This window comes from Leptosomus discolor, chromosome 1, assembly GCF_034619465.1.
Source record: "Leptosomus discolor isolate bLepDis1 chromosome 1, bLepDis1.hap2, whole genome shotgun sequence".
Lineage (NCBI taxonomy): Eukaryota > Metazoa > Chordata > Aves > Leptosomiformes > Leptosomidae > Leptosomus > Leptosomus discolor.
This window is the reverse complement of record NC_141391.1, coordinates 77,734,399-77,758,346: the sequence shown is the minus strand read 5'-3', so window position 1 is coordinate 77,758,346 and position 23,948 is coordinate 77,734,399. Positions and strand designations below refer to the sequence as shown.

At 36.2% G+C, this 23,948-nt stretch overlaps 1 protein-coding gene across 1 annotated transcript in view; it reads left to right on the top strand.

Annotated features, from left to right (window-relative positions):
- Positions 1-21,528, top strand: part of PRKX (protein kinase cAMP-dependent X-linked catalytic subunit) — a 57,326-nt gene extending 35,798 nt beyond the window's left edge. The window contains exons 4-9 of the mRNA XM_086477828.1: positions 5,113-5,232; positions 10,777-10,872; positions 15,237-15,294; positions 17,713-17,790; positions 20,813-20,961; positions 21,486-21,528. Of these exons, the coding sequence (XP_086333954.1) occupies positions 5,113-5,232; positions 10,777-10,872; positions 15,237-15,294; positions 17,713-17,790; positions 20,813-20,938 (478 nt within the window). The 3' untranslated portion in view covers positions 20,939-20,961; positions 21,486-21,528. The remainder of the gene's footprint in view (positions 1-5,112; positions 5,233-10,776; positions 10,873-15,236; positions 15,295-17,712; positions 17,791-20,812; positions 20,962-21,485) is intronic.
- Positions 21,529-23,948: the final 2,420 nt, after the last annotated feature.

The window sequence follows — 23,948 nt, the reverse complement described above, 5'->3', positions numbered from 1 at the left end:
TGCAGGAAGAGGTAAGGCTAATTCCATGTAAGTAGGAAGATCTCTTTATAAGATATTTTCATACAAATTCTTATGACATCTTTTTTATATGTAGATACTGCCACTTAGTGGTTATTCTTCGTTTGTATTTCTGTATGTTTAAGGTACACAGAAGTAATCTTTCATTAAATAGGGTAATACTTTACATCACAGTATATATTTCAGTCTGGAAGATGTATCTATAAGAGTAAATTTGTTCAAATACATTTTAGGACATCAAAACCAGTTGTCACTACTGTTTCTAATTTGTTTTTTGCATCCTCTGTTGCTGGGGCTGGGGGGTTGGTGGACAGGCAGTGAGGTTGCTTAATTTGTGTTGAAACATGGAATGCTGTAGTGGTTTTGTATTTATAACTGATTCACTATAAATGTACAAGAGGTAATATAAACAAACATAATGTTGGAAGGAGCAAGGACTTTCATCAGTTAGAGCACAGGTGGTTAGTTACCTATGCAAGTCTGGTTTGGTTTTATTGTGTTGGTTTGGTTTTGTGTTTTGTTTTTGGTTTGGTTTGTTGTTTGGTTGTTTGTTCTTAACTACATAGTATTCTCCCCGTTAGCTGCAGTAATTTCCACAACACTGTTTTTGTCACTGTAAAAATACATTGTTGTCAGCATTTATCCACTAATGCACTCCAGTAGGTTATCTTGTTTCACAGACTATTTCATCAAAACTATAGGAGATATTTTGTCATTTTTATGCATGGCAAACGTACACATGAACCTTACGTGTATGTATGTATATATACATGTGTATATACAGGGAGAGTGTATGTGAAATGCAAAAGTTAAACACAAAGTATGTATGTTTTTCAAACAGCTGTGAGGGAGCTTGCCACCTAGGATCAGCAAATGTGTTCCTAGACAAGAAAAGACGTGATACGTAAAATAAAACATGGTCTGCAGAAGACCTTAAATGCAATTACATGTTCTTGATACATAATACTTCCATGAAAGATTCTGTAGTTGCTTAACTGATATTTTTCTGTACACATTTTCTTTTCTTCCCATTGCCGTGTGTGAAAGGGTGAAGTGTTCACCGTATCCATCTACAATTAAGCGGCTCTTTAGAGGGCATGGCTGGCTCGTGTTCCCACCGTGGGAAGTGGCCTGCATGTTTACCTTCTTATTAGTACTTTTTCTGAAGAGCTAGACTTATTTTTTTTTTTTTTTTCTAGAGAAAGAAGAGAGGAAGTTTTCTTGTCTCCTTCTATTCCTTGTTGATAGGTCTTTCTGTTTATCCTTGTCCCTCCCCTTTGGTCATAGTGTGATTTTAAAAAGGCTTAATAAGCTCTTCAGTTTCTTGTAAGTACAGTTACATAAAATAGATATGCCCTTACTTTAAAAAAAGGTCAATGTCAAGAAAGAAGATGGGGAGGGGATGTTTATAAAGGATAGTTACCTGCAGGATGTAGAAAGGATATGCTTTGAATGTAACAGCCATTACAATTTTAGACCTTTCTTTTTCTGGGTATAGTGTGTCTATTAAACATGTCTCTGATCTTTCTCACTTGGGTTTTTTTGGTATTTGTTTGTTTGGCTTGGTTTAATTCTTGTGTTCTTTCATAGAAATTTACATTATTTTTTTTATGTACAGATTTCACTCAGAGTGTTATGAAAGTTGTAGGTAAAGTTAGGACTTCCGTAATTTTTTTTTTTTTTTGAGGAATGTTTTTCACTGTTAATTTTAGCTTGTTCAGTTTACATTCCTCAAAAAAAAAAAAAAATAGTAATTTTAAACTATGAAAGTCTTCCTAGAAACTTGAGAAGCGATTAACCTTAAAGGTATTGGGGACACTTCTGCACTGTGGCTTAAGCTCAACGTGCCTCATGACTGTTCTGCAGAGTAGATTAAAGAGAATAAACCAAAACAAGACACAGCAAGTTTTGTTTGAAAAGTGTATTGTTTGTCACTGTAGAAGCAAGAATGTCTTGCAGAACAAACTTGTGGGCTGGAAACAAAGCAATCTCCATTGAATATAATTATGGAGAAACTTCCAGAAGAGGACACCAGAAAGGACATTGTTGTTATCTCTGGCCTCCTATGCAGGAAAGCTGTCAGGGAGTACAGAAGTGGATGCTGAATGGAGTAGAACACTAAAATATATTAGCCATCAAGACTCAGCTTCTTGAAATAATACTGTTAACAAGTCCTGCAAATATTATTTTATAGCATATCTTTTTTGACCAGAGTAGATTCATATATTCCTGTTTTAAAATTGCATGTTCAACCTGATCAGCTGTTGCTTACCTGTATTTCAGCTTTTATCTTGAAAAGCCAGAACAGTGCACTCTTTGTAGCAGTTTGAAGGAAATAGTGCATTGTTATTTTTCTGCTTTGTCTTCAAAAGGATGATCTGGGTTTTCCGATTAATTTGCAACAGTCATGAAATAGTAATGATAAAAAGAATAGTTAAGACTATTTGATCTTTTTTATATCATTTGATGCATTTTCCAAAACATTAAATAGTTTGTTTCATGACCAACAAAAGAGGAAATAGAAGTCATGATCTTACAGCACAAATACACAGCTTGACAAAGAGTTTGAGCTTTCTACAAGTTTTTGTGTAGGTGGTAAACATAAATTTCTTGATTGAAATTAAGAGAAGTAGCTGACCTGCTGGTGATAATAAATTTTATTTCCTAGTGCAGCTAGGGGACTTCAGGTTATGTTGCCCTTTCCTTAATTTGTGGTTTTCCTTTTGCTTGAATAAAAAAGTTCTTGTTATTAACCTGTATGGTAATTGAGGGTCATTTTAGTTACATTGTCACCAGCAAATGATGTGGGTCCTGGAAGTCATGGTCAGGTGTTAAGACTGATTTGTGTGTAAATAACCTTGATAAGGGATGTAAACAGCCAAAGGCTGCCTCTTTGCTGAATTTGTGCATTCATAGTGTTGGCAATTTTTGGGGAGGAAAGGACGACCATGTGGGGCATTGTCCTGCAAACTGTCTAGCTTGTCCTTTGAAACGAATGTGCCTGCCCTACCTGCTTTATTTGTACAGCCCTCTTTCCCAAGTACAGTAAAACTGGCAGCCACTTCATTTGCAGACCTGGCTAAATCAGTATGCATAAAAGTTTATGCGGTGGATTGTAATACGGCTTTTTGAATTTAGGAGGGGGGGGACTATTTTGTTTTAAAAGACAACAAAGCTTTGCTGGTTTTCTTAATTACGTAGTCCTCATACAGGCAACTGCTAGATGGCAGCAGTGCGTAAAGCAGTGCTGCGCGTAGGAGTTTCCTTGAGTATGCTTGATTTGGAAATTGAGTTTATATTTTCTAGCAATAAGAATTATGTCACCCTTTTATGGTAAAAATTAAAGAGGTTTTCTTTACACTGAGAATATAGTTTCAAGAACTATGGAGCATGTGCGTGCATAGTGTGTCTAACTCATTCTGACAGTTTAGCTGGCATAATTTAGTTTTTGCCATATTAAAATCAAGCTTAAAGAAATTCAACTCTGTGTATTGTAAATCTTTAAATAAAGTCTTGACTGGCTGTACAGCTCCTCTTGATGCATCTTTCTTGATGATCAGTATTTTTATGAATGAAGGCTAAGGCTAAGGAAAAATCTACCCAAAAGCTCTGTTTAAAATAATTCTCTAATCTCAGAAAAATATATTATTTAATCTTAAAAAAAAAAAAATATGTTGGCAGCTTGAGATTCCATAAGGTGCATCTTGAATATCCATTTATGATTAGGAAAAAAGAAGGTTTGTGAAATTTAGCAGAACAGTGGTAGAAAAATCTAGAAGTTGAAAGGAGTATTTATTACTTTTAAAGGTGATCGCTGTCCATCTTATTGCATTTGTTCAGGACCATATTATCAGTTTGATTGGAGAAGATTCTTCCTGCACTTACAAGTAAAGCAATTAGTTTCTTTTGCTGCAAGCTAGAAATTGCATTCAGTGTCCATTAATTTTGTGACTATATTCTTTGTTGTATCTTACTACAACTCTCCTTAAAATGCAATATGCCTTTTTCTTTCTTATTCTGTGCTGTTATTTCATTCTGTCTTGGACTGGTGAGCACTTTTTTCAGTTTCATCTTCTGACTTGCCATCAGGGAAGTATCATTTATTCAGAAAGAAAACACATTTTTTTTCTCGAGCCTGTATTTAAACATAAGTCAAGGTAGTAAAGCCAGGCAAATTCTACATGGATATTTTTACAAAGAAGGGTTCACATCTCTGAAAGGAATGGGTTTAGAATATTATTTGTTTCAAATAGTAATTTGGTCTTTTTAAACACTAACTGCTTAGCTTCAATTTATTTAATGAATTTATAGAACTTTAAATATATATTTCAATTAAGTAGCAATATAACACTCCTTAGCTTATATAAAGAAAGCTATGTGTAAAAATGACACTTAAAATACATCAAAAATAGTATTACTTACTTGCATAACTACACCTTGTAAATATTTTGAGTAATTAACAATACAAAGTATTTTGCTTCTAATGATATTGTGGAAGTGAAGACAGGTTACATCTCGATACTATTTGAAAAACGTCACTTAGATTGTAAAAGGAATATTAATTATGTCTGCAGCTATTTACTGATTTAAACTACTACTTTTTTATCTCCCACTCTTCCCTTTGTTTTTTCTAAAACCAAATTTTTCCTTTTAATGGAAAAGGCTAATAAGCTTGCCTTTTGCTGGGCCTGTCAGAGGTAGACTGTGAACTTCCAGAGTCTGCAGCTTGCAGGGTAAAAACCACTATTAATAATTTCAAAGCAACGTATAGTCTAATGGATAGAGTATCATACCAGCAGTCAGTATGTGCACAGATACTTTCTGCAGCCAAGAATTTTCCTAACTTCCATATAACTGTTACAGGAGAATTGGAGTGCATCGTCAAAACAGTCTTAGATCTTATAGAGGTCTTTCGGTTTTCTCTTCTTTCTATATACAATAAATACATAGATATATGTTGGATAGTTCCTCTGTGTCTGTTTGGTGGTTTGTTTTTTTTTTTTTTGTCTTAGTGTTATCTCAGTTTCACTTCAGTCAAGTTTTGTTGTTTGTTTTGTGGTTTTTGGGGTTTTTTTTTAATTCTTTTCCTCCCAGGACATGGACACTCTGTGGCACTCCTGAGTACCTTGCACCAGAAGTTATACAAAGCAAAGGCCATGGAAGAGCTGTGGATTGGTGGGCCCTAGGAATTCTTATATTTGAGATGTTGTCCGGGTAAGTGATAATTGTTACTATATCACAGCAATAGGATGTAATACAGAATTCTTTACTAGTTCTGTTTACAATATTTGGAATAGCAAATTTGGGCTAAATTTATTATTGATACACCAGACACTTGTGCCTCTGAAGAAAGGGATTGGGAAGCTGTACAAAAAAAAAAAAACAAACCATAAATTACTGTCGTTGTGCGGAGTTTTTAATTTCTTGAGTTGGTTTGGTTTGGTTTGGTTTTTTACTTAAGACTTTAAAAAGCTGCTTTTTTCCTTATCTGTTTTGGAAATTCAGGTTTCATTGAGGTTTAGATTTTTATACATAAAATCCTGTTTATTTAAAGGGTGAAGAAGAGGACTACCAGTTTTCTTTGAAACTTATGTGATTAATTGCTAGCATAGTGAAATAACATTTGCAGTGGGAGCTTTAGCCTGTGAAAATGCATAATGGCAAGTAGGAAGACTTTTATTAGTACAGCTTGTATTGCTATTAAGCACTGTTTTTCTTTTAAACCAAGAAAAAAGGACAGGGAAAAGCTTAAAGGTGTATTTGGAAATCAGTTTGCTCGAATAATAGTTTTGATGTTTCGGCATTTGGTTGATAAGCAGTGTTTCCAAAAGATACAAATTTAAACTAAAGAGGGACTTTCTGGAATTAATATAATTGTTTCTGACTTTAAGTATTAAATAGATTCTGCTTGTGTACTGAACAAGGAATCTGCATGTCTTTCCTTGTTTTTTATCTTGTCTGTACCTTTCAAAGCTACTTTCAAACTTCCCACTTTTTTTTTTTTTTTTCCTTAAAGAATGCAGTTTTTTCCATGGTTGGTGTGGTAGAGCAAATGTGGATGAAAGCAAGGCTTTCATCGCTTTGGAAGAAACAGTGTACTTCTTCAGTTTTGGTTTCATAGTCGTTAGAACTTGTTTTCAGTACCTGGCCCAGTGTGCTCTGTGCCTTCCCGCTCCCTGAGTGTGAGTCACGTTGCCTCTATGGCCTTTCATTCTGGATCTGCAGCCCTGTAGACTGGTCAGAACAAAAACATCCTCACATGGATTTATTTTTCCTTTTCTGTATACGGTACTGTCAGTTCAGAGTAACTGTGGAGACTCTTTGGGTGTTTGGACAAGCTTATGAGATTGCCAGAGCAGACAGTTCCTCTGATGGACGAACACTTCAGAGCTCGTCTGTCATGTGTGTTGGCTGTGAAGAGGTCCACCCAGTAGCATCAAAACTGTATCCCAGGACTGCATTGCTGCCCATTGCTTCCTTTCTTAATGTCCTGAAGGCTTGCATGGGCGTTTACTTTGAATCTCAAGACAATTTCTGGACAGAAGCAGCGTGAAAATATACTGACATTTCCCTACTGACCCAGGCAGGCTTGGCTGACTTGTCTAATACAAAGTCGTTGTTTGTGTAGGCTGATGTGTGCAGCAGCCAGGCTTTACCTTTATTCCACTGTTCCCTGTAAGGGTAAGCAGCCTAGATTGGTCAAGGGAGTCCTTCTCTGAGGGATGAAGGGAGCAAGAGATTCCCAGCAGCCTTGTTACCACTAATCTTAGTCCTAGACAGCATGAAGACTGTAGATAGAAGTGTCTGGTGCTGTAACATGAGTGCAGGTGCTGCAGTCTTCCAGCTGTTGTCTGAGTGATTTACCTCCCTGCCACAGGTTTCAGTGGGACCACTCTGTGTGGTCGGTGTGGTCTCAGTGTAAGTGGATATTGGGCATTTTTCCTTTCTGTGCTTTAGAGATGTCGATAGGATTCTGTCTACTAGAGCAGTAATAGAAACGTGGTTTCCAAAGTTAACATACTGACTACAGGTGTTAATCAAGTAAGATCTCATCTCTGGAGCCAGTGAGACCTCAAGACTGCAGGGTGCTGACATATGACTGCTATATATTCTACTGGCGTATGACTAGTATAAAATCCCTTCATTAAAAAAAAAAAAAACGGGAGCAGCTGCTGTCACTTCTATGTGGGATCTTCTGTGTCCTGACATTATCTGGCTCAAGGGATGAGCTCTGGATTCCTCCAAGCTTAATATAAACACTTCAGCTATAGAAACTCTTAACCAATAGTGATAAATTACACATTTCTGAAAGGCAGCTGAGGTCTTATAAAGGCTGAATGATAGAGCAGCTGTCTGCTACAAGTGATTTTGTAATGGTTTTTACTACAGCATTTGTTTTGCTTTTGGTTTGGTTTTTTTTTGATGGGGGGGCATAGGTAGGTACTATGGTACTAGGATAAAATTCTGGGGTTTGGAGGGTTGAAGGGAGCAAGGATTGTGGTTTGTGTTTTCTTTAGGAGGGCAGATTGTCACACAGGGCATATGCTTTTAGCATTTTATCAGCTTTTCACTGTTGTTGGCAGTAGTGTTTTAAAAATCTTTGCCTAACCAATTCAAGATGTAGCGTGATATTTATTATCAAGGCTTTTAATGCAAAAACAGTCCTAGGTAACTTTTATGCCTTGAAATTCAAAGAAGAAATACAAAAATTACATGAAGGTGAACAAAATCTGACTTCAAGACTAAGTTATTGTCTGCAAGCAAGATATTTGGTAGTTATTTCTTGAAGTTACTCTCTCAGAACTCCAAAAGCAATTGAAAAGAATTGGTAGATGTGTGTGTAAGGAAGTGGTCTCTCTTAAAACAAACAAACAAAACCACACTTTCCTGTTCTGCAGTATCTTATTTCTCTAACTTAATCTCTAGAGGCCAATGGAATTCTAGTTCTGCGCATACTAGATTTAAGGCAAGCTCCCATTTAGGTTTAAGATAGTAAAATATAGGAAGGGGAAAGAATAGGAAGAACTAGGGGTGAGAAGAAATCTTTACAGAACAGATTAGTAATATGGAATTCAGAGTTAATCTAAACAAGCTAAAGAAGCTGTCAATAGGAAGAGTTGAAAGATATATTTATTTTGACTAAATGTGTTCTGCTGCGATCTACCTTAGGGAAAATATACTTGTTATTTAACGTTAGATATGTTAGGTCATAATTGTACTGTCATCAGAAGTGTAGCTAACTGAATTTTTCTCATTTAATGAGGGCTTTGAGTTTTTCGTTTTTGCTTTCATGGTCATATGTGATATGCTCTATCGTTTTGGGTAGCTAATGGTTCCTGTCTACAGTTTCATATTCTCAGACGTCTGTTTTCCCTTGAGGCTTTACAACTTCTCTTCTTCAGTGCTAAAACTGTTATCTTCGAGACCAATGTCAGTGCCATTGTTAAGCATCAGTTAGCAAAAGGAATGGTTTGCAGCTGTTCTCGGGGGTGTTTTTAGCTGTTTATCAGTTGGTGGAAAAACGGCAGCTGTTTATATTTGTGTTATGGTGTGAAGACAGTCTGAAATTCAAGATGGTGGGGTGAGAGGGTGGGGTGGGTGTGTTGATTTATTAGGTAGCTTCCAGCACAATACTCGCATTGTTTTGTCTAAAATCTGTGCTGTGTTGAAGACCGATGTTTACAAGTAGTATCAAAATCAAGTTATTTGGTTTGTCTGTAAGAAAACTGTGTAATCTTTCAAAGCTATTCTCCTTTTGTGTATTGTTCAAATGCACTTTAAGCAGTATTGACATTAAATTGTTATATAGCCAAGTGCAATTTGAGTTTCTCAAGAATTCTAGACATAGTAATTTTGGATTTTCAAAGTGGGAAAGCAAAGAGCAATTTAAACATATGTAAGCATACTTCTTATTCTTGATTTCACACCTTAGTAGTGTACAGAGTGCTGCAGCTGGCACCTTTGTCATACATAGTTACAAAGTCTCATTCTCATTGCTTTATACATTTATAGATGCTAATATGTAATAACAAATATAAAATTGGAAATTGAGTGTACTGTTTGTGAGCTTGCTTTGGCGAATGTGAAGGACATGTTGCCTGCCTAAAAAAGATACTTTATATGATAGTCTCTCTGGTATGGGGAAATTTTATACATGCTAAATATCTATCACATTTTGCTTATTCTTTAGTGTCAAAGCAGGAGTTTATAAAAACAGAAGTATTCTTTTCCTGAGATCCTTATGTTTTCTGGTTTCTTTCTAGCTGTGACTATTCAGTTTTTCATAGTGAATCTTCACTGGCTCCCTGAAGAACACTGCAAAAGTTCTTCTGTCTTTCCTTAACCAGATAGTTTTGACATGCTTTTCTGTGCTTTGAAATATTATTTTTTTTTACCTCATGTATACAGACAGCTTTACTTAACTATTCTGATGGAATAATTTTACCGTATTTCAAAGAAAATGCTAAACCGCTTGACCATCAGTTGAATAGAGAAATTGGTACTTTTGAAAACACTTATGTAATGGAAATAATGTATAGTACTTCTTGAGGAATAAGCTAGTTTGAGTAGCATAGAATGGAAAGAATGTGAAATGAAGAAACGTTGTTTTCACCCTTGTTTGTGCTACCAGTGATTTCCAAAGCTACCGGCACTGTGTTTGTGTGTACGCATGCAGTGAAGTTCTCTTAAAAAGCAATTGTGAAACATTAGGAAGATATGAAAATATTCTAAACATTGGACTGTAGTAGTGGTTGGATGTTATTAATATGGTTGATATTCAAAATCTTTTTTTTTTTTCTATTCTGTAGGGGTTTTGAGACTGAAGCATAGTAAGAGGGATGCTTTGGTCATGTTGCAGAAGTCAAGATTAGTGGATGAGTAGTTAGTTATTCCATTCCCCTAAAAGGTTTTCTGTGCTAATTTCCAAAAAGGTGACTGCCACTCTGAAAACCTGTTGGCACTTGGGCTGAGCTGCTTATACCGACTGTACTGATGCACCCATACTCTGAGCCTTTTGCGGGAGTCAGGGTATATGTTGTGCTGGTAAAGGAAGCACAACAGAAAACTTACTCTTACTGTAGCTGTAAGACTCTCTGAAAGCTCATAACTTCTTCATGAAGAACTTTCTAGGAAACAAGACCTGTAGAATTTTGATTGCATCTTGATTTCCTGATCGTCTTGGGAGGATTATGAAATAAGTACTTCATCTGCCCAACATAGAAGGACACTGAGAGAATTTCAGGTTCTGAACAATCTGTCTCTTTCAAACCTTCTCTGACAAAACATATACGTGAATTCAAGTAGTACAATAAATATATGAATATTGTCCAGTTCAGTTTTGATACTTAAGGGTGAATAAGGTTATGTCTGCGGTTACAGGACAAGATCAAAAATAGTAATGCGACTTTGGAAAGTATACCCTTAGGTTTTATAGATAAAAGCAAAGCATTTTTTACTTTAGTGCTGAAAATTTGTTTAATAATTGATATTTTTACTGTATTAATGTAACAAAAATCTCTCTTGTAATATTTCAGTTTTAATGCTGTATTCAATGTGTTCCGTACAGAAATGTTTTCTGTTTTGCAATAGCAGCCTTAACTTAAGTTATTCTTCAAATTAGTATTTGACTGATAATGCCCTACCAAAAAGAACTATATAATCAATGATTTCTGAAGGGAATTACTATAACTTAATACTGTTTATAAGATTTTTAGAAATTCTTTTTCTAACCTTTAAAAATTTGCTGTATTAAAATAGGTTTCCTCCATTTTTTGATGACAATCCATTTGGTATATATCAGAAGATTCTTGCTGGCAAAATAGATTTCCCAAGGCATTTGGATTTATACGTAAAGTAAGTCCATGACTCCCAACACTGTCTTTTATATTCTAAACACCTCCTAAGCACTCTTTCTAAAGGATCTTCATAGAAGACCAGATACGAAATTCTGATTTTCCAAAACACCATGTTGGAAAATATTTTAGATTATGTTTACTCTTGCAGTCCAAGTAAAACTATGTGTTTGGTAGACTTCAAGCTGGAGATATGGTTGTAAGATAGTATCTGCCTCTTTTACTTTTCTACATGTTTGGAATATTAAATGCTTTTCCACCCTTTGTACAAAGCTCATCGGTACCAGGTTGGTGCCTAGAAGAAAGAAAAGAGGAGGAATATGGGGAGATAATTTAATATAAGTAAAAATTAAGAGTGCAGGAAATGAACACTAATCTGTTCGTTTATGTGCATACGTAGCAGTTGTCACTCTCAACCTAACTGTTTGAATGAACTCTCTGATACTTCAAAAGGTCCTATATGAAATAGACTTCCTCTTCTGATAGCAGGGCCCCAGTTCAATATGCAGTCTTATATATACATGTGTGGTTTTTACTCATAGTATTTTGCAGTCATTACAAGTATATTGCAGATTAAATGCTTTTTTCCGCCTATTGAAAAATTCTGTAATTGAAAGAATTGTTAGTGAACATTAGAATAGAGGAAGTGCAATTTTAAACACAAGTGTCTCCTCAGAAGCAGAGATGATTGAATGAGTGGGGAAAGGAAGTTATTCTTACATTCCTAGGTTAATCATTCAAGGTGTTTTGAAGTGACCTTAACGATGGCAATTGCTTGCTGTCACCACTAGATAAATAGATAAAAATGTTGTGTAGTAAATCTAATGAAATGTGTCCAACTTTCTCTGAACTTTTATGAGTTCTCTTGCAAAAATAATCATCTGGGGAGGACTTTTTAAGCCTCCATTGAGTCATCAGGTACACTGAATCAAGCATGTCTGTATCACCTTAGATTGATTAGTGTCTCATATTTGTGTCTGTTCTTAACAGAGTTTTCCATTACTGTCTCGATGCTGTTTCGAGTTTAGTGTAGTCTCATTGTCTGATCTTCCTAACCCAGTCTGTCTTAGGACTCACATAGTATTGTGTGCACTAAAGTATAAGAGCATGACCAGAAGATGCACAGCTCAAATTAGGTTATCATCACTAGCAACCTGTCTAACACGGTGAAAGCCTTTAAAGGTAGAGATGCTGTTAGCTTCTCTTTGTGCTCAACATTCACAGACCAACACTGATTTCTACTATCCAGAAGATGCCTGATGCTGTGAGGTTTCCTAGATATGATAGCAAACAGGCATCTGCAGGATTTGCTCTTCAGTCTAGACGTAACTGCCAATGAATTATAGGATGCATTAATCAACCTAGTTGTTGATACACCTCTTTCCCAGCTTTTCTTATCCCAGCGTTCTTTCAGTGTGTGCTTGACAGCTCGTTCCCGTTACACTCCTGCCTTTAAGGGTTCTCATGGGATTCTAGCTTGAGCTTTCCTCCTTTCACACCTTGGTTTTGGCTGATCTTACTCATTTGCATAGCTTTACCTGCTTTCTGCAGCGAGTTGTTAGCATAATGTATCTCTTGTTCCATCAACCCCTCTTCCTTTTTTTTTTTTTTTTTATACCACACTATGCAGAAACTGGGTAGCCTTTGCCTCAGTAGCTTAAAGCAAGGGCCAAGATTATTTTGTCTTAAGAAGACAATCTGCTTCTTACATCACCTGTATCCCCTTTACTTTCTCTCTCTTCTTCCTATCAGTTGGTGTCTCAGCAAGGATGAAGACTATCTTGGGTCCTGTCACATCCAGGTTGTGTCTGAAGTATTAGTGCTCTACGGTGTTTATAACAATTGAACTTTAACTCTCTGCTGCTGCTAGGCAGCAAAACTATTTTCCTTCTTGAACTCTGCAAAAACTTTTCTACCCAGATGTACTACACAAACTTACTGGTTGACATTTTTTTACCCACCTATCATTCTCCAGCACTTTTTACGTTTGAATTTGTACCCCTTTTGCTTTTCCTCCTGCTGCATGATGTTCGCTGTCTCCTACTGTGCTGTATAACTGCTGTGTGTCTTGTATAAGTACTGTTCCTTCTGGCCTGAGGTAGCATCTCTTCACATTGCTCTTTACTATGTCCCTTTTGTTAGCTGCCTTACAATTTGATCAGATGTTTTCCTCAAATCCTTTGTCCTGTATATACAAAGTCCTTGACACATTTGACCATTAGTTTAGGTCTTTTCTGAAGACCGGCTTCTGCCGTGATGATGATGATAAATTCAGTGACTAGAAATTCCAAAATAAGAGTGTCAGCAGAGTTTTGTGTTACTTTGTATTATCAGAAATGAAGTATTAGTTATGCTCCACCTATTTCTTTGACCACTAATGAGTTTATAAGTCATTTCTTTATATTTTTCTTTTTTTTGCTTTTGTAAACTTTTGCTTGCAAAGACAGTTTTGGAAAATACCAAACAAAACATCAGTGCTACAGCATTTTAATGATTATTGATCTGGAAAACCTTGAGGTAGAATTTCATTCCCCAAATATATATCTATTGGACTGACTTTAACATGATAATTTCTAAATTATTCTTTAGAAACTATGTAATAAAGAAGTACTAAACTATACTTGTTTCAATTTAATGGATATATGCTCTATTGAGTGCAGCAAATGTCTTCATCTTTAGTGACCACACAGCAAGATCATCCCTTGATTGTTCTGTTCTAAGATGAATTTTTGAAGAAAGCCGGGAATGATGCATTGAATGTTTTCTGGTTATATAGAAATAGGAAATTCCATGATTTATCTTTGGACATATAGTCTGTGAATCTAGTTCTGGGTTTCTGGATTTCTTTTCAGTCCTACTTCTGTTTTAATGTCTGATTATAGTCACTCTTGTGGTTGTCTCCATAAGAAATAGTCTTCTCCACAAAGAACTAGGAGATATTTCTGTGAAGGTCACTGTAAATGGAGTCAGTCACGTGATTTGGTCTAATCCAAACATTGATTGGCTGGAATGATCATGAGAGTTTTAGAAATTGCTTTCTACCTTGACTTTTTTATTCTCCTTTTATTTGGCAATTGAGTATTTTTCCAGTTGAATTTTAGAACTATATCCCTGCCAAGTACAACAGCTTTTCAGTCTCGCACATTCACTTTCAGTTCATACATTCGTTGTGCACACACTTTTGTGATTTCAAGGATAGGTGGCAAAATATTGTTTTTTGTTTTGGGATAGTAGGTGATACAGTTAGGGATGGAGAGGCAGGTGTGTCATTAATATCTTTGCATTCTTTTCTGTAAGTAAAGGTCTTGGTTTTCTTTTAAACGTTCTGCAAAGTTAAAAATTGGAATTAGCCATACTCTGTAGATCCCAAACATTTTATGCAGTATTGCATCTCTTGGGTCTATCTGAGGCTGTAGAAAGAAGGGTTGTAAACCTTTGTTCTTTCCTGTCGTTGGTACTTTATGCCATGAGACCAGACTGCTGCTATTCTAAAAGTAAATGGCAAAATAATCTTTGAGATAAAAAATAACTGTTTATAGAAATGTGAAGCCAGATTTTTCTCTCAACTTGTAAGTAATCAAGGTAACTCAATAAGTTGTGATACTCACTTTGATTTATGTTGCAATTTTTTGGTGCTTAATATTTAAAGTACTTTGCTATTAAAATAGAAGTCCTTTATGTCCCTAAACTTATGTTCGCCTTTTAAAATGTTGATTTAGCGTTATGTAGAACTGTTCAAGATACTAGAAGTTCAGGCTTTTCATTTTCAATGAAATCAAAGCTTATAGATGTTACTTATAGATGTTACTAGTTTTAAGCAGATGACTAGCTCTTCCATGGTTTCTCTGAGTATTTAGCTGCCACAGAATTTAAATGTCAGTGTATAAAGTTGAGGGTGCAGCTTCGTCCGTATTTTTTTAATGTATATTAGAGTTGTGTTCTGCCGAAGAGGTTTGAGATAAGTTTTGAAATTTGGAATGCCCAGCAAAATACAAAAATACAAGGATATGGTATTACTTGAGGGGGCAGGGAAGGAGAGGAAGAGAGAGTTTTTCTCCTTTGTTTCTTGAAAGAGTCTAAAAGGAACTTGCAATAATTCTGTAAGTTCATCTTAGAACAGATTATTCCTTTTTATCATTCACTCTTAAGTGTCCTAAAATACGAAGGAAATGAATGGTTAAATTATACACAGTATTAGCTAGTTAAAGGGAAGTATGCTCATATTCTGTAACATTTCATAGAATCATAGAATAGTTTGGGTTGGAAGGGGCCTCTAAAGGTCATCTAGTCCAAGCCCCAAATTTGTATGACAGTCAAATATAAATTATTTTTTTTTTAACAGAGAACATGTTTTCTTTACTACAGAGACCTTATTAAGAAGCTGCTTGTGGTTGACAGGACAAGACGATTAGGAAATATGAAGGTCAGTATAAAATGTTAGGTGTAACACAGAACAAAGCACAAGGTTGAAAGAATTCTGTAGGAAAGATGTAGAACAGTTCTTCTGTGGCTTTTGGCTTTATGAGCATGAAATTGAGATACATAAATTTTGTGTTTAGGATTGCACAACCAAAGTAATGTATGGGGGGAAAAAAAAAGGAAAAAGAAACCTTACCTGTTTAGTGATTAATTTGAAGATTTAGATTACACCAGAAACATGGTGCTAAGTCCTGTAGGACAGGGTGCCACCTGACCATCCGATTTGGTTCTTTCTTTAGAAAGATTTAATCCCAGAAGGAACACTAATCAAATTTGAAGTTTGAAAATTATTTTAAAGATTTAAGGGTTATTGTAGTACCATGTTTGATCATTGTCCTGATAGTTTGGTGGTGGGGCTGATAAAGCACAGTCAAATAGTCTTCCACCAAGAAGAATTCATCCTATTCTGAACAGACATCTGAAGTCAATAGCTTACTAGTCAAAAATATGCTCAGATAGCATTCCAGCCTATCTTAGAAATACATCTATACCTGTGGTATGTCAGGGAGGAACATGAAGGAATCTGTGAATTCTGTGAGATTGTCTTGATGTGGTACTATTTGTAATGCCAAGAAGATGACAGCTATATGACAGGCTTATTTGGTTCCACAGCTGTGCAGTAGCTATGATTGGTAGCACAGTGAGGAGTTAGCTGCATGTGAAGTAACTCAGATTAGCCAAAGCACCATGCAAAACTCAGTGTAGGTTAATTTACCCTTCTGGCAGAGTAAGCTAATCCTATATTCATTGACTTGTTATTATTAAGGTGTTGCAGATACGCAGATTAGCTTGTGTAATCTTTTAGTTCTTTAGAGACAGCTAAAATTTCCATTTCCCCAGGCAGGGGAGGTAGACGTTTACTTTTTTGCACAAAGCATACTTTACAGTGCATGTAGACAAAGAAGGTAAAAGATGCACAGTCATCCAAGTTCCCTGAACATGGTGATATAAGTACAGATGCCAGAACCCGCTGTCCAAAGTTCTTTTCAGAGCCTTTTATGGCACAAACTTAGACTGGTAAGAAAAGTTAGGAAACAAATGTTTTTCTTCTACTTCAGAATTCTTTGCAGTGTTTTTCAGGGGGGCAGCAGGAGGATTAAAAAGGAAATTTCATAAGCTGAAAACTTAGAAAGTTATTGACCAGTGAAAACTTTTATATCTTTTGACAGTTTTGGAGGAAAACAAAAACAGGAGCAAACCTTGGTTTATTCAAACATAGGTTTTGGGAAATGTGTTTGGCTGGCTTTTGAGGTTTTTTTTTAGTCTGTGGTTGTTTTGGTTTGTTTTGGGGTTTTTCCCTACAATTGGCTAAAATGTCAAAATCGAAAATAGTTCTAATTAGAAGCAGGATTTGGGTCAGTCTTAAGTCTGATCCTTTTCCATAATCAGTTGGTTTAAAAAAACTTAAATCCCACTGGGCATTTTCTGGAGAAGCATTCAATCAGATCTGCTTTTGAGGGAACTGGATGATAAATTACTGTCCTTGTTGCCTCTTTGGATATGAGCGTGGATAGTCCCGCTCCATATAAACCTGAAAAAACCAAATGTGTGGTAGGCTTCATTCCATGGAACTGCATGTGGTGGTATGAGCTTGAGTGCTGTGCATTAAAACCGTGCTGTGATCAGGCCCGAGACAGAGAACCAGCGGGTTTTCCCCAATGCTTAATGCCTTGAGAATGAGTCTATGCCTGAACCAAGCTTCATCCTGGGGAGGAAAAAAAAAAAAAAGACAGCATTTTTGTTCTTTATGTACATAATCAAAACAGTCAGCCCAGAGAGAATATTCATTACAAGACAAATACGCCTTTAATCCGTATATCTAAAATGAAAACAAATGTTTTCGTATACATATACTTTTGTAACAGTGCTGAGAACTTCTTCTCAGCACTGTATGTCTGTAATATTTGAGAGAACTGTCTGCTTCCCAGACATGATTGTTATTTAAGACACCATCAACCATTAGGGTTTTTTTATTAGTGTAAGAATTAGAAAGTGTATCTGAATAAGAAGCATTCTCTAAATTGTTGGAGAAAACAGAAGAGAATAGAACTGCAGTGAACGGTTTTGTGGGCATTTTAAAGCTTATTCTTCATCTCCCTTGTGTCAGAAGAATGTGCTAAAAATAAAATTTAAAAAAAAAATAAAAAAATAATTTTGGCTCTTATTGCTGGATCTGAGGATCTGCTATGGAAATAACACTATGAATTTATCCTGTAGAATGTTTTGATGATTATCATTGAGAAAAGAAAAAAGATTTGATGGACCATTAGTCTGCCTTTGATACCGCAGTTCTTATGATGAAATACATGGTTTGACATACGTATAACCTAATAAATACTTATTTTGATTTTTTTCTTTAAAGAATGGAGCAGATGATGTGAAGAGACATCGATGGTTCAGGTCTGTAGATTGGGACGCTGTACCTCAAAGGAAACTAAAGGTATATTCTGCAAAATACTCTGTAGGACATTGACAAGAAATCTTTGTTTGTTTAAACTGATCTGTTGAGGTTTGTTGCCTGTTGCATCTGCATGTTCATGCGTGTATGAGCATGTGTGTATATGCACGCAGCAGTGACATGCATTTTTGCTCTTTCACGCTGCAGAATTAATTACATGAATGTCTACTTGCATTTTTGTCTATATACAAAATGTCTATAAAAAAAATCCCTGCTTTGTTTCGCTGAAGTTGATTAGTTAATAAAACATTTAATTTTCAGTTCTAGGGGTTTGTATGTAATTACTTGTCATTGGTTGTTTTTTGTTAGGGGGTATGGGGGCAATTAATAGTTTGATTTTATTTGTTTTTATCCCCCCTCCCCTGCCTTGCCCTTATATCTGTGGAAGTATTTTACTCTGGGCTTTAAATTTTTGTGCCAAGTTCAATTCAGGTAAATGCTTTAATAAAATGTAAAGCATATGAGAGTAGGAGGAATAGGGAAGGTGAGAGAGAAGGATTTATGAATGTAACTCTAACATACTTTTTAACAGCACTGAATTCTAGTACTATATAAGGGGTGATATTTGCAAAAGTTATCAACACTGCAAAATGCTTTTCAAAGTCCTTTGGAAGTAAAACTGTCTTTTTACTTTCCTTCGTCAAAGTTGTAACTGGAGTGATTTCTTACAGCAGTGATTTTTCAGTAACGTAGGTTGCCATATGCAGTCAGTCAAATACTGATTAAAAGTTTAGTTTTCCCTTTTTTTGCATTAGTTTCTTACAGTGAATTTCTGGCTAGATATCTTAAATTGAGCTCTTGCAAAATAAATAAAAGATGACAATGTTCTTGATATATTCTTGTAAACAATATCCTAACACAAAGCTGTAGGTGACTTTGTAAACTTTCTTGTATGAAATAGTTTTAAATGGGTGGTTTGGTTTCTTTTGATGCTTAGTATACCCAGTTGATGTTTTATGTAGATCTAGTGCAATGAAGTCACATTTTTCAAATTATTTACTGTAAATTCTCATCACACAAATCTGCAAAGAACACAAACTGGATGATAACAACATGTTTTATAAGTATTTCAGCTCTCATGTTTATGACAACGTACTGTATTGCCAAATAAATAACAAACAAATAGTATTAAAAAATGAATGTACAAATCAAAAGTTTTGGGTCCAAACATTCTTTGTGTTGCATTTTTATTTTAAAAAAAAAAAGTCACCATGTCATTCGGACCAAGAATCCAAAACTTGTTCTTAATCTTTCTGATGGTTACATTAAGCTCTTAGAGGATGAGATGCTACTTAATTATACTTCAGAGCAAGGATGTGAATTGGGTCAGAAATTTACTTGTTATTTCTAGAGGAAGAATTCTTCAGAATTAGTTTTTACAATCTCACTCCATTTCATACTGATGAAGAGATTAAAAATATGAAATAATGGATACAGTGCTCCATTTACCCTGTAAAAAGTGTGTGTTGGCCTATTTTAGAAAGCATTGATTCATGGTCCTGATGAGATCTTAAATTCTGTTAATCTAAAATTAAAGTCTTTTCCTTTCTCTTCTTTTTTTTATTTTTCTCTTTCTGTGTGTCACTTCACAAAAGATCCTGCCAAAAATCATTTTGATTTTCCTGCCAAAATGCTTACAGGGGGGTGAGGGTACCAGACATTGCTCACAGTGGAGAAGATAGTCCTCTGGAGTAGAGCAGCTTCTGCACGTTTTATTAAGCATCTGGGCAGCGTACTGTGACTGCCACATGCAAAAGTAGGACTTCGCTTTTGGCTGAAGTTTAGAAGTACCATCCCTCAGGAACCCTTTATTTCCTATTGAAAACCTGCTGATGGCATTGTTTCAAACTGAGAAGCCCAAACAATTAGATAAAAGTCTGGCTTCTGCTAGCTCTTATCTTTTTGAGGAGCTGCAGAATAACATTTTGCTGTATTTTATAGTTCTGTCTATGGTATGACTTCTATTAGCCAGTTTGGTGATCGTTTGTAAGGTTTTCTCATCCTGAAGTGCTGGACTCATAATGATAGTTAAGCTCTCTGTTACTGAGAAGGGGATAGACGGATGAATGTCCCATGAGGGAAGAAAAGGGTTTTGCCATATATTAACCCCTGCGATTAATTAAATGTTCCAGAAAGGAGCTTTATTTCATAGCCTGTGGCCAGAAGGGCAGAGTAATCTCAATGCTAGATGTAATACGAGGGAAAACTACAGGTACTGTGAAGGTGATGGGCAATACTAGAAATTCAGAGGTTCCTCTGAGGAAAGAAATAGAGAACATTGTTATTTCTCTTGGCACCTCCAAGTTTTCTTAAAAAGATCTGTTTGAATTAATATGCTTTTACAGACATCCTTGTGAAATAAGTTTTTACAGTGCAGCAGTTTTTTTACTTGCTTGCATTTATTGCTAGGCTAGGAGAAAGAGTAGTAGGGAGTGTGGAGCACACACAAGTTAGTCATTTCAGCCTCCTTAAAAGCAATCAATCTGTTTGAAAGCAACGAAGGAAAGAGGAGGCTTTTTTCCTTCAATTGGAAAGCAATTACCCATACTGCTCTCAAGACTGTTTCTTAGTTGAAAGGTACCTAATGTGATTACACTCCTTTTTGCCCATAGGCCACAGAGGAGGGGAGGAGTGAGGAAGGAAAATGGCAGATTATGATGTAACAGCACGTGCCTGGAAGCTTATTTGTAGTAATCTTTTGCAGTATTTACCTTCAGTCTGCAAAGCAGCTAGAACTTGAGTGCTAAATAAAATAGTTATCTGTATTGTAAGTGTCCTTTAACCACAACATTTAACTTCAGTATAGACAAGGCTTTGGAACGTGTCTATGTTGCTGCAAGCTTCTCTCTCTCATGCCATTCATTATTAGTGAAAAGGGTGAATTTTTATAAATATGTACCCCTTTTGTTTTATCAGTCTTTTACAGAATTTCTCCTCCAATATGATGGAGAAGAGCTCATTGAGGAAACTATACTAACATTTTTGTTGTGCTTGTTCTGACTAGCCTCCCATAGTACCGAAAGTATCCAGTGATGGGGATACTTCCAATTTTGAAGCTTATCCTGAAGACGACTGGAACAAGACACCGCCGGTACCCCCTAAAGATCTAGAAATTTTCAAGAACTTCTGAATGCAGCATCTAGACTGGATGAGGTATGTCCAAATGTCAGGAGTCCTCCTCAAAACATTGCACGTCTGTGAGTGAGAGCTGTAGGCAGAAATTACATCTTCTGATTGGTAACAGTGATTAATACTTCCTTACAGCTTGTAAAACCAATATGAATCACAGTAATAGTATAAAGCAATCTATTGGAATAAAATCTTGTAAAGCAGGCTTATGGTATGACAAAGGTAATTTATCTCATAGGCTTTCACTATTCTACAGTGATGTAGAGTTATTCGTGTACAGAATGTCCTTCTGTCCTTAAAATTTTTAAAATAGTATGTTAACAGCAAACATCTAGATTGATGTGACAGATAAGGAAATGTGATTGTTCTTGATTGAAAGATTTTTGTATTAGGAACAAGGACTTTAGTTGAAGGAATGAGATTGTCAGATTAATTCTGTACCCTGGATTCTATTCTGTCTTATAACTGTGATAGGTTGATACTTGTCATTCAATTTACATGCCTCCACATTGTGTTTTGTGTTCTTTTTTCATTATTTTTTGTCTTAGAAACTGGAAGGAAATTGAAGTGCTAAGAGCAAGTCTGAAGAAGAATGGGGTTCATGCGTAAATGAAGACTTTCTTTGTGGATAAGCATGATACTGCATTCAGATATGTGTATTAGTATATAGTAAGTATCTAAAGAGTTAGAGGCAGGCAAGAATAATTTTTTGCTGTAAACATTTGACATTAATTTAGTAAATTGTAATATTGATAGTCTACTCTGAAGTAGACTCACTAAAATTATATATTTTAGGATTTTTTTTTAACTTATGGTTTAGTTAAGTTTCCTGCTATTCCCAGATCTTTTTTGCATAGTTAACTCATAGATTTAATTTTATAAGTTTATACTAAACTTGTGTAATTAAAAGCACAAATTAGTATATATGTATATAATGAATACAATACAACTAAAGCACAGGAACTGTGCAAAGATGTAAATTTTTGTACTTTGCAGAGCCTATGATTTTTATTTTTCAAATAATGTTTTTCAAGAAGTTCTCTAGGAATAAAAATCTTAAAAGGATAAATGAGTTTTTCATCATCTTATATACATTTTATAATTCTTTGTAAAAAATGAAAATAATTAAGTTTTAAAAAAGATTTGTACCTGAAATTTCCAATGCCTCACACTTGCAACCGTAGTACTTGAAAGCAGAAAGACAAGGGCGTGTTTTCTTGTTCGTTAAGACGAATCTTATGGCTAATTTATGAAGTTCTGTTACAGTGATGTCTCTTTACAAACCAGGATATTGAGTGATTATACACTGTCTGAGATGAGATTCCTCACATGAAGGCTGACTGTAAACATGCAATTCAGTGCATACTGATAAAAGGGCTCTAACTGGCTCTTACAGGAGTTGTGCTCTCTCAAGCTTGCTGTCTTCTCCAAATGTACAGTGTGAGCCATAACAGACTTTTTTCATTATTGAAATTGTTGTTGTTGAATGCTTGGCACTTCAGAATATCAGAGGGAAGACTGCGTCTACATCAGAGCCTGATTTTTCTGCTTCTGCTTTTGGAAATGTCCTAAAGTCTTTGCTGCCAGGAATTCCAGAGTTCAAACCTTCGATGTAAGGGGTTTTTTCATCCTGTAGTAACATCTTTCTAGCAGCTTGAGTACACTGTATTTAGGAAATATTTGCAATACTGCTTCATTTTAAGTAGAACCAAATATCAGTGTGTGCGTATGTATGTATCTATGTATATGAATACACATAAACGTGAGGGTAGATTGTGTACAAGTCAGGATCCTTTTTTATGTTTTTTTCTTGTTACATATTGTGATACTTGTGTTAGGCGAATTGATTTTGAAGTGCTTTGATTTCAAAAAGTAACTACATTCTTTCAGATGTTGTAGTTTTAGAAAACTTTCAGTGACGTTATAATATTCAGACCAAAAATTCATTTTTTTAGGAAGCACATCAGCTCACTGGAGTTCTACTACTATGACTGATGGCTCTGCATAAAACTGTTTTAAGTAGATCATACAGACAGATTCTCCCACAAACTGCTTTACACATTTTTGATCTGAAATGCCATAAGAAATGTAGGCCAAAGATTCATTTTTCTGAACTAAATCCTGAATCACAGAATGTTAGGTGTTGGAAGGGACCTCAAAAGATCTAGTCCAACCCCCCTGCCAGCGCACGACCACCTAGAGTAGGGCACACAGGAACACGTCCAGGTGAGTTTTGAATGTCTCCAGAGAAGGAGACTTCACAACCTCTCTGGGCAGCCTGTTCCAGTGCTCTGTCACCCTCACAGTGAAAAAGTTTTTCCTCATTTTAGTATGGAACCCCCTATGCTCCAGCTTGCACCCGCTGCCCCTTGTCCTGTCATTGGACATCACGGAGAAGAGCCCAGTTCCATCCTCCTGACACTCGCCCTTTACCTGTTTATAAACATTAATGAGGTCACCCCTCAGTCTCCTCTTCTCCAAGCTAAAGAGACCCAGCTCCTTCAGCCTTTCATCATAAGGGAGATGTTCCACCCCCTTAATAATCTCTGATGCTCTGCGCTGGACTCATTCAAGCAGTTCCCTTCCTTCCTTCTTGAAGGGCCCCTGAAAGCCCAGAACCGGACTATTCCAGATGGGGTCTCACCAGGGCAGAGGAGAGGGGAAGCAGAACCTCTCTCCACCTACTGGCCACAGCCCTTCTAATACACCTCTGGTTGCTATTGGCCGCCTTGGCCACGAGGGCCCCTTGCTGGCTCATGGTCATCCTGCTGTCCACCAGGACCCCCAGGTCCCTTTCCCCTACGATACTCTCTAATAGCTCAGTCCCCAACCTAGACTGGTACATGGGGTTGTTCTTTCCCAGATGCAAGACTCTGCACTTGCCCTTGTTGTATTTCATTAAATTTCTCCCCGCCCAGCTCTCCAGCCTGTCCAGGTCTCTCTGAATGGCAGCGCAGCCTTCTGGTGTGTCAGCCACTCCCCCCAGTTTTGTGTCATCAGCAAACTTGCTG